The 14068-nt window shown below is 40.9% G+C and overlaps 1 protein-coding gene across 22 annotated transcripts in view; it reads right to left on the minus strand.

Moving 5' to 3' along the window:
• Positions 1–14068, minus strand: part of Dlg2 (discs large MAGUK scaffold protein 2) — a 2003181-nt gene that overhangs the window by 49712 nt on the left and 1939401 nt on the right. For all 22 annotated transcript variants that reach the window (XM_085841533.1, XM_085841532.1, XM_085841531.1 and 19 more), the window contains one exon: positions 11654–11729. In XM_085841533.1, coding sequence (XP_085697659.1) covers positions 11654–11729 — 76 coding nt within the window. The remainder of the gene's footprint in view (positions 1–11653; positions 11730–14068) is intronic.

Consider the following 14068-nt stretch of genomic DNA (forward strand, 5'->3'; position numbering starts at 1 on the left):
ATACATTTTATGTATTAACTGACTTTAAATTTATAGGTGAGAACAATAAGCATTTTGGTATTTGTACTGAAATGGACATTTACATGTGTTTGGATGACATAATCACAACAAGATACAATTAACACTGGAGGCAGAGGGTCTGTCTAGAAAGGTGGTTTTCTATAAGAGCCATCCTGATGTATTCCCAGACTTGTTGGGTCGGGGTAATTTAATGAGGAAAATCTTTATTCATAACAAAATGCTTGCCTTATAAATGTCTTTGATAAATGTCAATTTATCTTTGATAAATGTCAGTTGTTTTCTTATTACATTTCAGAAACAACACTAGCCAGGGTGGGATTCTCTGACTGACAAATGTGGCCTTGCCTATTACTGAGAAGAGGAAAGCACTTCGCTTAGATTTGGGGGTCACTGCGAGTGGGGAGGAAACTTTCTTGAACAAAGCTGTTATTCCCCCGAGGAGTATCATATCTCTGCGTAGGTATATGCAGTGAAACTCATGCATGGGCTTGCCTCTCCTATGGCAGCCTTGCTGGTTGGGAGTTAATCACCATGAATAAAGAGTGACTGGGTTTATTACACACATTGAACTAATGCTCCACATTTACTGAAGTGTTAATTCTTTGCGGGAACTGAGTCTACGCCAGCTAGAGAGGGGAATAATTCACCTTGGGGATTCTTTAAGAAAAAAACCTTCATCCCTCCCCATCCCCCCCCCCGAAAAGTTTAACTTCAATTTCAAAGAGCAGAAAAGGAAGAAGTCTTTACAAAATATTCATGAAGTTGTAAAACCATCAAAGGCAGGTGACACCCTTTTGCTGCTTCTCCTTCTGGAGGGCACTGGCTTTCCGCTGACAAAGTTTGTGATGAGCTGGACAGCAACCAGTGGTTGTCATCCAAAGTTCTCACCTTTGTCAATGATGGAAACTATATCATTCTCATGGCTAGCACAGGGGATGCTTCCTATAGCTTCCCCCGTGGTACCTGTGTATATCCCTATAGCTTCCCCCGTGGTACCTGTGTATATCCCTATAGCTTCCCCCATGATATACCTGTGTATATCCATCAGGTGTCCTTGGTGAACAGAAACATAGTTATTGCTCTGTTCACCACCTCCCCAGGTTATGATGCATTTGCAATTGTTTGCTGTCTTAGTCCTGCTAGTATCTCTTCAGGGCTTATTAAGTTATAATTAGTAGGTACATAGATAGAAAATTAAGAGTAAGTTATACATGGATAGCTTTGACTTAACTCTATGTTTTGACTCTATAAGTTAGCATAGTTCATCTTCAATAAAGCAAGTTTACCCTTTTACACATTGCATTTTTCAAAAGAAACTGGCATGTCTCTGATGACCTGGCTGATGGGAGAGCTAGGGACCCAGTACTGGATTTGATGACTGCCCAGAAGCAACAGTTCATATGTTGAGAGTGGCAACTTCCAAGGAAACCTATGAGTGTGTCACAGCATGCTCAATACATATATTTATTAAACACACTAATGAAAACACACTACAAGGGCAAGATGGCTATTGCTACTTGCTGGGACTCTGTCTGTAGTTACTGTCATGAGGAGGCTGCATGACTGAACAGTAAGTTCTGAATCTTTTTCCTCTCTGTACCACTGGTTCAAGCTTTGGCAGAGGGAATCCCTTGTGGTCCAGAGGATGGCTCCAGGCCTTCTGCTATGAGTCAGGTTCACTGAATCCTCACAGTGAATCAGAGTTTACACATGAATGACTCCCAAAGTAGAACTGGGTTTGAGCCAAGTTTTCTGAATAATACTTGATATTGTGAATTAGTAGTAGAAAGAAAGTTTAACAATGGTTCATGCTCTCATCTGATAAAACTGCAACTTGGTATTCATAGAACCACAAATTATACTTCTATTTATATTATTTAGTTTAAGCATCACTAATTGAATGAGTAGAATCATATTATTGTGTAGGACCCTGCTATGCTCCCCGCAAGCTCTTTCAGCTTGGTGAGTTGTCTTCTTTTTAAAGTTCATTTTTCTTTTTTTCATTTGAAATGGGCCCATTAACTGTATTTAACTCACAGAATTATTGTAAATAGCAAATAAACAATACTTAAAGATAATCCATGGAAAGGCAAGAAGTGGGAAAAAACTTGCTTATGAGTATGACCTTTGGCTTGATCCTCAAGAGTGAAAAAGAAAAAAAAACTCTCTATTAAAAAAAGGCAGTTAAGAGATGTTCAGCATGTGGGAAGTCCTCTCCCTGCAAGCATAGGTCAAAACTAGGCTTTGTGCAAGGAGTACAGGAAGAAATGGGGGTAACCTCCCTTTCCTTTCTATCCTTGTAAAGAGGACATAAGCATACGGGGTGAGTATTGCTAAGAGCCTGTTTGCTGTAGTAGTGCTTGTGGGATGTGTGGGATGTATGTGTATGTAGGTGAGGGGTGAGAAAGAGGTTCATGAATGCCTCTAGGATCATCACATGGTGTCTCTTTTAATACAGATCTCATTTTAATGTATGATGTGACAATGAAAGATATTGGTCACCTGATATCAAGCCTCTCTACTCCACCTGTGTGTGTGTGTGAGGCACATACATTTCCCCATGCCCAGTGGTGTCTCTGAGAAGCTTGTTGAAATACAACATTGAACCACCGTCCCCAGAGAATCTGATTCCACGGGCCAATCTCCACAGCTGAGTCTAGACATCTTCCTTTTTAATAAAAGCCTTGGCTGGTTTTGTGGGCCCTGGAGGCTACTTTACTGCTCCTGATCAACTAGGAGATAATTTATGGTTACTGATCGCATAGCCTTACTGTGGACCTAGGTCAGGCTGTCTCCACTGCTCCCTTCTATCCCTGGACTGGACGCTTGCTCTCTTCATGACCTGGTTCATGACTCCTTTGCTTTCTCCTCTGACACCCCAGCCTTTGTGCTGAAATAACACCAGTCATCTTTGACTTTTGTAGACACACAGGGCCATGTCCCATTTTATATGTGATCATTTCCAACTATACAATTCTTTTGCACCTGGTTACTTTTGCTCCTTTGATACTCATTTTGGCTATTCTTTCTTCTGAACTGCTAAAGAGGCTTAAGTATTTCTGGACTGAGTTTAGATAGTACCCTGTGCTCACCTCTCATGCAGGGATGACTCAATTCTGTTCACTACTCACACATAGAATGATTCATAATTCCCAAAGGTAGGCACCATGTCTTATTGATAAATGTACTTCACTTCCCTAAATCACTACCTAGCTCTAGGTACAGCTTCAAGGTGGATCTGTTAATCTGAAAAGCTTAAAATATCCTGAGACGCAACAGCATGAGGAAGGGATACAGCACAATTAACAAATGTGTCTTTGATGTTTTAATTTAGTCAACTAAATCAAAGCTCAGTCAAGCTAATGAAAGTAACATCAAATTTGAAATACTTTTAAAATTTTCACAGTTATTATATTTGTTTTCTTTCCTTGGGGGATGAAGTTGACCAAATACATTCAAATGCCAACATGCATAATTACAAAATAGGGATGAAAAATATTATTGAGAGCTATACAAGTGAAATTTAGTATAATATATATAGTTAGTATAATATATATGTGTGTGTCTACACATGTGTACAGTAGATAGTATTTTTCAGTTATATATTGTACTCCATTTGGAATATAAAATTTCAGGTAAGTTTGGTATTTCAATAGCAATTGTTTTAGACTCAAAACAGAGATCTATAGAACAATGCATATGTAGAAAAATTACATTATAAACATAACTTATTCTTAGTGCCATTCCAGTGAGCTGTCTGGAGGAGAAACTCTCCAACCTATTGACCTGCCTACAGGGCATGCAGTGAACTCCAGTTTTCCAGATTTTGCAAACTGCCATCCATGCTAGGGTGGTAGTGATGTAGCTGCTTTAAGTCATTTCTGCTCCTGTATGTTACCCCTCACCCACACTCTGGGTTGCTTCTTTCCCAGCGTGCAAGCATAGTGCATGGAGTAATCAGCATGTGGCATGCAGACAACATGCTAGGTGCCGAGGTATTAATAAGCACAGGTTCACATCTTTGCCTATAAGACTACACAGCACAGTAAGATACTCCAATAAAACTCACTAGCTCACCAAGCTGGGCTTCGGTGGTAACCTTACTTCATCTGTCATTGGTTTCCTACCTGGGGGAGTAGATACTTGTTCATGGCTTCTCAGGAATAGTGTCATCCACACACTTTTCTGTGTGTGACTTGGGAAGGTCTCAGTTGACAGAGGAGCTTGAGGTTTAGAAAACTGTGATTATTGTGTTCTAAATGAGCATGATTTAGCAGCATTCCTCAGGCGGGAGAGGTGACACAGGCCTTCCTCTTTGTGCTTATGTAAGATGCTGTGTCTCGTTTATCTATATTGCATCCTGGGAAAGATGAGGAGAGATGCCAGAGCCAAAAAACCAGTTTGGAAGCTTTCAGAGGGCCTAGGATGGAAAAGCAGTGATAACCACAGAAAAAAGGCTTTTTCTCATTTTTTTTTTTTTAACTTTGAGAAAAATCTTGTCTTTCTGTATGCCCACAGGGTAATATGACTGATGCCTTTTCTTCTATCCACTCTACCTGAATCTCTAGTCCCTTTAAATGACATTTGAGCTTCCTACCTGGCTCCTCTATACACACATTGGCTCCATGAGGACCTATGGCTCTATTTTGCAGGAGTGTGTGTGTATGTGTGTGTGTGTGTGGGGGGGGGCAGTCATAATTCATCTCTGAAAAATGTTACTTAAAACCTGTGACAAAAATCAATTCCTCTAACTCATGCTGGTAAAGTAAATATAATTCCAATTTTGGTAACAGAACCATCAAATTGCTTTTGTGATAAATGGTACAGTCCCTGGCTACCAGCAATCTTGGGCTACATGAGAAGTTCCAAGAATCAATATATAGAATGGTTTCTCAGTACCAATTCCAGGTTGATTCAGGGACACTGCTGCCACTGGCTTCTTTGAAGCATCATTCTGCTTGTTCTCCCTTACTTAGCGTCTGCTCCTACTAGGATCCCGAAGTCTTGCAAAAAGGCAACTGTTATCAGGAAGCACAAGGACAGACATTCACAGATGGTAATCCTCTTTGATTATTTCTTAGACATTATTTCCATTTTCCCTTTTCTCTGGCTTTCAGTTCAGATTTTCAGAGTGCCATACCTAGATTACTGTCACTTTCTCAAAGTCCTTCCATCATCCACCTCCAAATCACCTTCCCAGTGCCCTCTGGGTTGCTTCTTTCCCAGCATGCAAGCATAGTGCATGGAGTAATCGGCATGTGGCATGCAGACAACATGCTAGGTGCCGAGGTATTAATAAGCACAGGTTCACATCTTTGCCTATAAGACTGCACAGCACAGTCGAGTACACACTGTAATACAGATACACTCAGCACAAGCTCAGAAAAAAAAAACCTACTAAGTCTGCTTTGGTCACCACCCCCACAATTGCTCATTTTCTACAGGATGAAGTACAAGCTTCCCAAAAGATTTAAATCATCAGAACTATCTTTCCCCTTCTGGGCCCTTTTATTCTCGCCTTAATAAAGTGTCTTTTGCAGTGAAGCAAGTGCACTTTATTTCCTGCCTGGCCGGTGGCCTGCTCCTACCTGCCTCCCTCATGTTATAAATTCCACTGATCCCTTTAAGGCTGGCAACTCAAATTTTCTGGGTTTGTAAGCCAGAATTTCATTTCCTTTTGCTAAACACATGAAACTCAAGAAGAACGAAGACCAAAGTGTGGACACTTTGCCCCTTTTTAGAACTGGGAACAAAACACCCATGGAAGGAGTTACAGAGACAGAGTTTGGAGCTGAGATGAAAGGATGGACCATCTAGAGACTGCCATATCCGGGAATCCATCCCATAATCAGCTTCCAAATGCTGACACCATTGCATACACTAGCAAGATTTTGCTGAAAGGAGCCTGATATAGCTGTCTCTTGTGAGACTATGCAGGGGCCTAGCAAACACAGAAATGGATGCTCACAGTCAGCTATTGGATGGATCACAGGGCCCCCAATGGAGGAGCTAGAGAAAGCAACCAAGGAGCTAAAGGGATCTGCAGCCCTATAGGTGGAACAACAATATGAACTAACCAGTACCCCGGAGCTCTTGACTCTAGCTGCATATGTATCAGAAGATGGCCTAGTTGGCCATCAGTGCAAAGAGAGGCCCATTGGTCGTGCAAACTTTATCTGCCTCAGTACAGGGGAACGCCAGGGCCAAGAAGTGGGAGTGGGTGGGTGGGGGAGGGGGGGACTTTTGGGATAGCATTGGAAATGTAAATGAAATAAATACCTAATTAAAAAAAAAGAGTAAATTCTCTGGCCTTTTCAGGTTTATGGTGCTGTGACTTCCTTCCTGTAGGGATCAATTCTCTCCCTGACAACATCTACTTCTCTGGGCCAGCTGTTAGGGTATAGACATCCTCCTTCTCTATATTATCTCACACTGTGTGTGCATCTGGTGACTGACAAAACATGTTACCCAATACCCATGCCCTTATGTTATTCTCCCAGGCCTCTGTAGCAGAAGGATATAGCCTTTAGCTTACTTCAGAGATACACACATCAAAGAAGAAAAAGTTTCCCTCTTTCTAGGTTTAAATTGACTTAGTTTTTGACCAAGATAAACTGAACTCAATTTTCTTCTTCATTTTTCTTCCTGCATAAGTGTCACATGTCCCAATGGGACATGCTAAGGTAAACAGATAATGAACTTTGGGATCAGCCAGGCGCGAGTTAGATTTACCTTTCTAGAACTCACTTTAAGTCAGCAAAGAAGGAAATGGTTTCCTTTGGAATTTTGTAGTGGTGTTTAAAACTGGATGGAAACTGGATTGTTGCCACTTAGACTCTGACTACTTTGTGTGTAAGTACCTTCAAGTATGAGAGAAGGTGTTCACATGTGGCAGCCAGATGTCAGCTCATATTCCCTTTTTTTGTACACTCCAGGATCCGCAGCCCAGGGAAGGGTGCAGCCATAGCAGGCAGGATTTCCGACTGAAGTCTACCACCATGTTTTCTGAGATAGAACTTCTACTTTGTTCTTATGAAAAATGGTGTAAGATGAGTTATTACAGACTGCCTGCTGGCGCTCATTCTCACCTAGAGTGTGCCTCGGAGGCTGGACTGGCTGAGTACAGGGATTTACGTGCCTCTGCTTCTTGAGCTCAGGGATTACAAACATTTGCTACCATGCCAGGTTTTTATATGGATTTTGGGGACCCAACCCTGATCTTCATGCTGATGCAAAAAGCACATTACCAACTGAGGTGGCTCTGCAGCTCCCTACACTTTTAAGAGCACCCACTTACCCAGAAAGCAGAAAACCAGAACCAGCTAGCATTTCCACGCTAGTTTACACCTTAGGAGAGGTTTATGGTGCAAGCAGGGCAGTTGTGAACAGACAAACTTAGCACATCTTGCTGACACTCTTCAGTTAGGACACAGGCCCTGCCTGGCATCCTCTCCTACAAATACTCCTCTTCTTTAGTTATAGGGATTTAAAAATGAACAAGAACAACAAAGTTGAGCATGTAGCCATTCGGCCCAATGTACAGCTTGTCCTTAAAACATGCATTTTTAAAAGACCTCTCAACAGGTAACTGGATGAGCCGTTAGGAAAGTAATGAAAAACGTTCCAAGAACAATAAAGGAAATTAAGGGGTGGTGTTTACATGAAGTTTACATAAAGGATAGCCTGAATTGAACTCTAAAGGAATGTCACAGACATCCCCAGGTGAACTTGACTACCCTGAGACTGGCAGTCCTGAGATGGCTCTCAAGTGGCTCATGCCAATAGATGACTGTTTGCAGCATAGTGGTCAAGGTGGGCTGGGACTATCCATGTTATCACTATAACAGCCCATTCCTCTACACATTCAGACATGGAATTGGCAAGTGCAGCATCAGAAGACAGCATGTTTGTACTCCAAGCCTTGTCCCTGTCATCCTCCCTTTGCTGCAACTACCACTATAACTTCCAGGGTCTCCTGTGCCTGACTCACTCAATTCTCCTTTAAGTCCAACTGTCATGTTAATGCTTTTGCCTGCATGCATGAGTATCTCCAAATTAAACTCCAAAATCCTGTTCAAACATCACCTCCTCTTTTAACCCTGTTTTCTTTCTGTGATCGTTAATATTAATGATCAACTTAACATGATTTAAAATCATCAGGGAGACAATCCTCTGGGTAGTCTCGTGAGGGACTATTTATGTTGAGGTAGTCTTTGGGCAAGACTGTGAGGGATCATCTTAATTAATGGAGGTGGGAAAACCTGCCTACAATGGGCGTCACCTCTCCCTAGACTGGGATCCTGAAGTGTATGAAAAGTGGACAGTTAGCTGAATACTAGCCTTCATCTCGCTCTGTAGAACTTTCAGGGGTAAGCTGCACTGCATTGGGCAGAATAATTATATGCTAAAGCAAGATTAATGTGACCAGCCACCTCAAGCTCCTGCCATCATAGACTGTTGCTGTACCAGTCTATGTGACTTCAAATATGCCTTTCCTCCCTTAAGTTGTTTTTGTCTGGGTATTTTATCACAGCAATAGAAAAATTAATTAAGACATTGACCCAGGCATAAACATCGCAGCAATGGAAAAGGCATGTTAGGTTGTTAAAATGACCTGATTTTAAACCTGACTCTGGTACCTTCCTTACTAATTGTGTGATCTTGGACAAAATTAGGCAGTCTTGCTGAGGCTAAGTCTACTGATGTTTAAACAGAAAACTACAGTTTGTAGAAGTTACGGGATGATCCCTGTGATGCTGTGCAATGATTCTGTCGATTCCAATTGTCTTTGTGAACTCACTGAGAGACTTGCCCTTGTTGGTTGCCTCATGCGGTGCCTTAAACAATACCTCATGCTTTGTAGCTCAGGAAGAACGAAGACCAAAGTGTGGATACTTTGCCCCTTCTTGGAATTGGGAGCAAGGCACCCATGGAAGGAGTTACAGAGACAGAGTTTGGAGCTGAGATGAAAGGATGGACCATCTAGAGACTGCCATACCCGGGGATCCATCCCATAACCAGCCTCCAAACGCTGACACCATTGCATACACTAGCAAGATTTTGCTGAAAGGACCCTGAAATAGCTGTCTCTTGTGAGAATATGCAGGGGCCTAGCAAACACAGAAATGGATGCTCACAGTCAGCTATTGGATAGATCACAGGGCCCCCAATGGAGGAGCTAGAGAAAGTACCCAGGAAGCTGGGGGGATCTGCAGCCCTATAGGTGGAACAACAATATGAACTAACCAGTGCCCCCCCAGAGCTCGTGTCTCTAGCTGCATATATATCAGAAGATGGCCTGGTTGGCCATCATTGGGAAGAGAGAGGCCCATTGTTCGTGCAAACGTTATATGCCCCAGTACAGGGGAACGCCAGGGCCAAGAAGTGGGAGTGAGTGGGTAGGGGAGTGGGGTGGGAGGGTATGCGGGACTTTTGGGATAGCATTGGAAATGTAAATGAAATAAATACCTAATAATAACAAAAAAGAAATGTTGAGAAAGTCACTAAAACTGTCCAAACTACAGATGTTATATAAGAGCTACATGTGATAATATTTAAGATAAGATATACATTTGCCATAAATGATCTTAAATCAAATTCAACAATGTACATGCAAAGAAATACAACTGGAATCTGATGCTTCTCCATTAACAAAACTAAACTCAAAATGGTTAGCATTTTAACGTAAGAGTCACAACTATAACCTTCTTACAAGAAAATGCAACATAAATCTTTATGACCTTGGATTAGGCAATGTTTCTTAGACATTTCATTAAAATAAATTGGAGAAAAATATAAAAAAACAAAAGCCTTTGTATCTTAAGGAACACTGTCAAGAGAATAGGATGAGAACAGAGGGAACTGTAAAAAAGTGTGTTAGAAAAGCATTTATCTGAAAAGCCTTTAAAGACAGAGTACAGGGGTAGGGAGATGACGGAGTAGTTAAGATGCTTGCCACAAAAGCAAGAAAACCAGAGCTCAGATCATCAGAATCCATGTTAATTTTTTTCTGGGTGTGGTTGCCTGCCTGTAATTCTGGCCTTGGAAGGCAGAGATTAGATCCTCAGGTCAAGCTGCCTGGCAAGACTAGTGGTATTGGTAAGATAGAGGATGGATTGAAAAACATTTCCTTAAAGGTGAAAGAACAATGTAAGAAGAGTTCTGACATTAATTAGCCACACCTATCCCCATATACATCCTGCCACATACACGTTCCCTATCCCCCCACATCCACTTAATAGACACATACATATGAGTAGTGAAGAAAACTGTTTTACACGTCCCCCTGTCTTCTCCACCCAGGTATATTAAGAGACTCTGTAACCCAATAACAATAATACCAAGAAAATCCCAACTAAAAAATAGACTGAATCTGAGTAGGTATCTTTCAGAAAAGATAGATCAATAAGTACATGAAAAGAACCTCACCAGCTCAATTGATTAGGAAATACAAATCAAAATCACAGTAACACATACCTTCATAGGACCAAGACAGATATAATTTTAAAAGACACATAATGACAAGTATTGTTCAGCATGTAAGGAAATCATAACACACATACACTGATGATAGGAATGGGAAACGTTGTAGCCACTGTGTAAAACCATCTGGCACTTCCTAAAATGTGCAGCACAGAGCCATCATATTGCTGAAGGGATCAGCGAGTTTACTGCACTATGTAATCAATGAAAGTAAAAACGTGTCCATATCAAAATCTTGATATAAACGTTCATGGTAGCGTTATCCACAGTAACTAAAAAGTGGAAACATCACAGATGTCTGTCAACTGATGAATGGATATGCTAAATGTGGTATGTCTGTACAATGGAATTTTATATGCCAAAAAGGAAAATGAAGTACTTATTTATTCATGCAACAGTATAAATGCAACTTGAAAAAAAATAATGTGGTATAGAGTTAGAAGTCATAAAGGAGTATATTCCATTTATATGAATTAATGAATTATTCACTGGCATTTCTATAAAACACAAAATAGGTTATTGACTATGGTTAGGTGGGGAAGGGAGGCTGGGGCATGGGAAATGATTGCAAAGCTTTATAGTATTTTTTATGAAGTGATGAAATTTCCCAAGCTGACTTTAAATTTAAGAGGGAAAGTTATATGCTCATTGAAGTATATGCTATTTAAAGCTGGCATCGAGAAGAAATGTACATATGAGTGTTAACTGTGATAGGATTTTGTTTTTGACTCTTTCCTATGTCTGTCACAACAATCTACATATTCACTTAAATGATCCATGTCTGTTTTTCTGTGACTACAGTCTTAAACTGCATAATGTGTGTCAAACTAGATACATTTTCAGTTGAGTCAATACTGTTGATGAAATGTGACCTTTTAGAACATTTATAGAAAACACCTAAACTATGTTTTATTATCTTCATTATATTCAGTGTATCAGTTTTGTTATCACTGGCTTTGTCCCCAGTAATTAATATGTTTATAATAAACCCACTTTATCAGAAATGACATTACTTTTAGCAACACATTTGTGACAGTTCTCTTTTGTCTAGTGGCGCTATTATTTCTTTGCTATAAAAAGCCTGGATGTTAATTATCACTAAATCTAAGGCAACTGAGAGAACAGAATGTCTCCATCAATTTGTACCTACCCCTTTGGAATCAATCACGCCAGGTTTTGCATTGAACTTCACTGTCTTCAATCGGGCACGCTCCTTTCTTTCCACCCTGATGAAAATCAAAAACAGCCAATTAAGTGACAAGGCATTTATAATTAAGTTCCTTGTTCAGTAAAGAGCACTTCTTCCTCTCATCTGTACGACTCAAATAAAATATGGTCTAGAATGGTCTACTTCTTCTGGTAAAAGTTCAAAAACAAAACAAAAAAAACCTTAGTAAAAAGTGTCTAAACTTCTAATATGTCCCTAGAAATTTTTGTCTTACATGCATGGAAGGTATTTGGAAGTAGCAGAGATAAAGATTATTGACACACTTAATGAATCAACCAGAATCTATTTCAGGAAATCACAGCCCAGGAAAATCAATACCTGGAGTGGAAACAACAAACCCTTCCTGTTCCCCAGTACTCTTCCAATAAAGAGCATCATTACAGTTAGCAACACTCGGAAACCAATGTTACATGTAATCTCGAAGGTCCCTTCAAGGAGTGTAATGTCCTTCTGTCATCCCTGTAGTGTCATTATCTTACCTTGCATTAAATGAGCATTTGCCATGTTGTTAACCAAGGTTATAGGACAAACAAAAAAAAATTTAAAGTATGGTTGTAACAGGCATTTATCATGATAGGCTCTTAGCAAGAACAGGAAGCCAGACAAACACTCCTAACAGTCTTGGTGTGTGTGTGTGTGTGTGTGTGTGTGTGTGTGTGTGTGTGTGTAGAGTGTTTCTGTGGCTCCCTGAAAGAGATATCAGGTAATCTGAAACTAGAAGGGAGAGAACGAACCTGTCAGTAGGATAAAGTTAGCATGCATTCCAGTTCCTAACAAGCTAGGTGCCTGAAGGATGGTGCCATGGGTCTGTATAGAATGAGGCATGGCTAGTGGAATTGTAGGGTTTCACAGGGCATTGGGTCAGGTGTGTGGTATATGCCTGAAACCTACCACTTAGAGGGAAGAGGACAATAAACTCAAGGTCATCATCAAATACATCAATTCAAGGCTAGGCTGGCATTCATACATGAAATACAAAGATCACCTGAAATTACAAAATAACTCAGAAAAAAATATAGCTGGGAAGATAGCTCTGATGATCAAGTGCTTGTTTTTGAGCTGAAGGATCTGAGTTTGAAGCCCTGTAAAAGGACAGGCATTGGGTGGGAGTTAGGGCATGAGTTTATAGTCCCAGAAGAGACAGAGATAGGTGGATTCTATTCCTAGGGCAGACTGGCTAGTTTGTTTAGCCTGCTTTGTGAATTCCAGTCCCGTGAGAGACCTGCCTTAAAAAGGGGGCATACATAAGAAATGACACCCCTGCCTTTATGGATACATGCAGCACATAAGCACGAACTCCTCTTTTTCTCCCACTCAGCCACTCAAGGACATGGGTAAACAAAGCATAAATAAGGAAGGTGGTATAACTAATTGAAGACTTTAAAGATTTATTTTTATTTATGTGTATATGAATGTGTGTGCTTGAAGTTATACTCCTGTGTATATGGGGGCTTGTAGGAGCTGGAAGAGGGTATTTGGTTCCCCAGAGTTGGAGATACAGGCATGTGTGAGCTGCTTGCTAGAAATGTGTACTGGGGCCTGATCCCTGATATCTGCAAGACAGCAATCTCTCTCTCTCTCTCTTTTCCCCCTCTCTAGATATTTTCTTCATTTACATTTCAAATATTATCTCCTTTCCTAGTTTCACTTCCAAAATCCCCCATCTTTTACTCCTTCCCCTGTTCTCCAACCCACCCATTCCTGCATCCTGACCCTGGCATTCCCTTATACTGGGGCATAGAACCTTCACAGGACCAAGGGCCTCTCCTCCAATTGATGACCAACTAGGCCATCCTCTGCTACATATGCAGCTAGAGCCATGAGTCCCACCATTGTTTTCTTTGTTTGGTGGTTTAGTCCCAGGGAGCTCTGGGGGTACTGGTTAGTTTATATTGTTGTTCCTCCTATGGGGTTGCAAACCCCTTCAGCTCCTTGGGTACTTTCTCCAGCTCCTTCATTGAGGACCCTGTGCTCTCCTAACCATTGGGTTACCTCTCTAGTCCTTCAAATGAGTAACTTAAGAAAAGGATCCTGGTGCAGTGGAGAACAATTCTGGAAGGGAAGGAAAGAGAGGAGCCTGGAGTCTGTTGAGATGCTGTTGCCAGAAACTAGACAATACCAGTAAAGAATAGGAAAGGATGATTGGGAGAGGAAAAGAAGGGGCTTAAGGAACACCAAAAAGCAAATTTGACCCATTTCCATTTGAAGGTAGAGTTAAGAAAGAGGAATCTAAATATTTCCTTGACTTTTCCAAGTCTGTAAAGGAAATCACTGTTTTTATTTCCTGCTACGCACCACACTGAATTTTATCTCTATGTAAGATACCTCTTGATTTCC

The sequence above is a fragment of the Mus caroli genome, unplaced genomic scaffold, assembly GCF_978045245.1.
Source record: "Mus caroli unplaced genomic scaffold, Mus_caroli_1 scaffold_8, whole genome shotgun sequence".
In the NCBI taxonomy this organism is placed as follows: domain Eukaryota; kingdom Metazoa; phylum Chordata; class Mammalia; order Rodentia; family Muridae; genus Mus; species Mus caroli.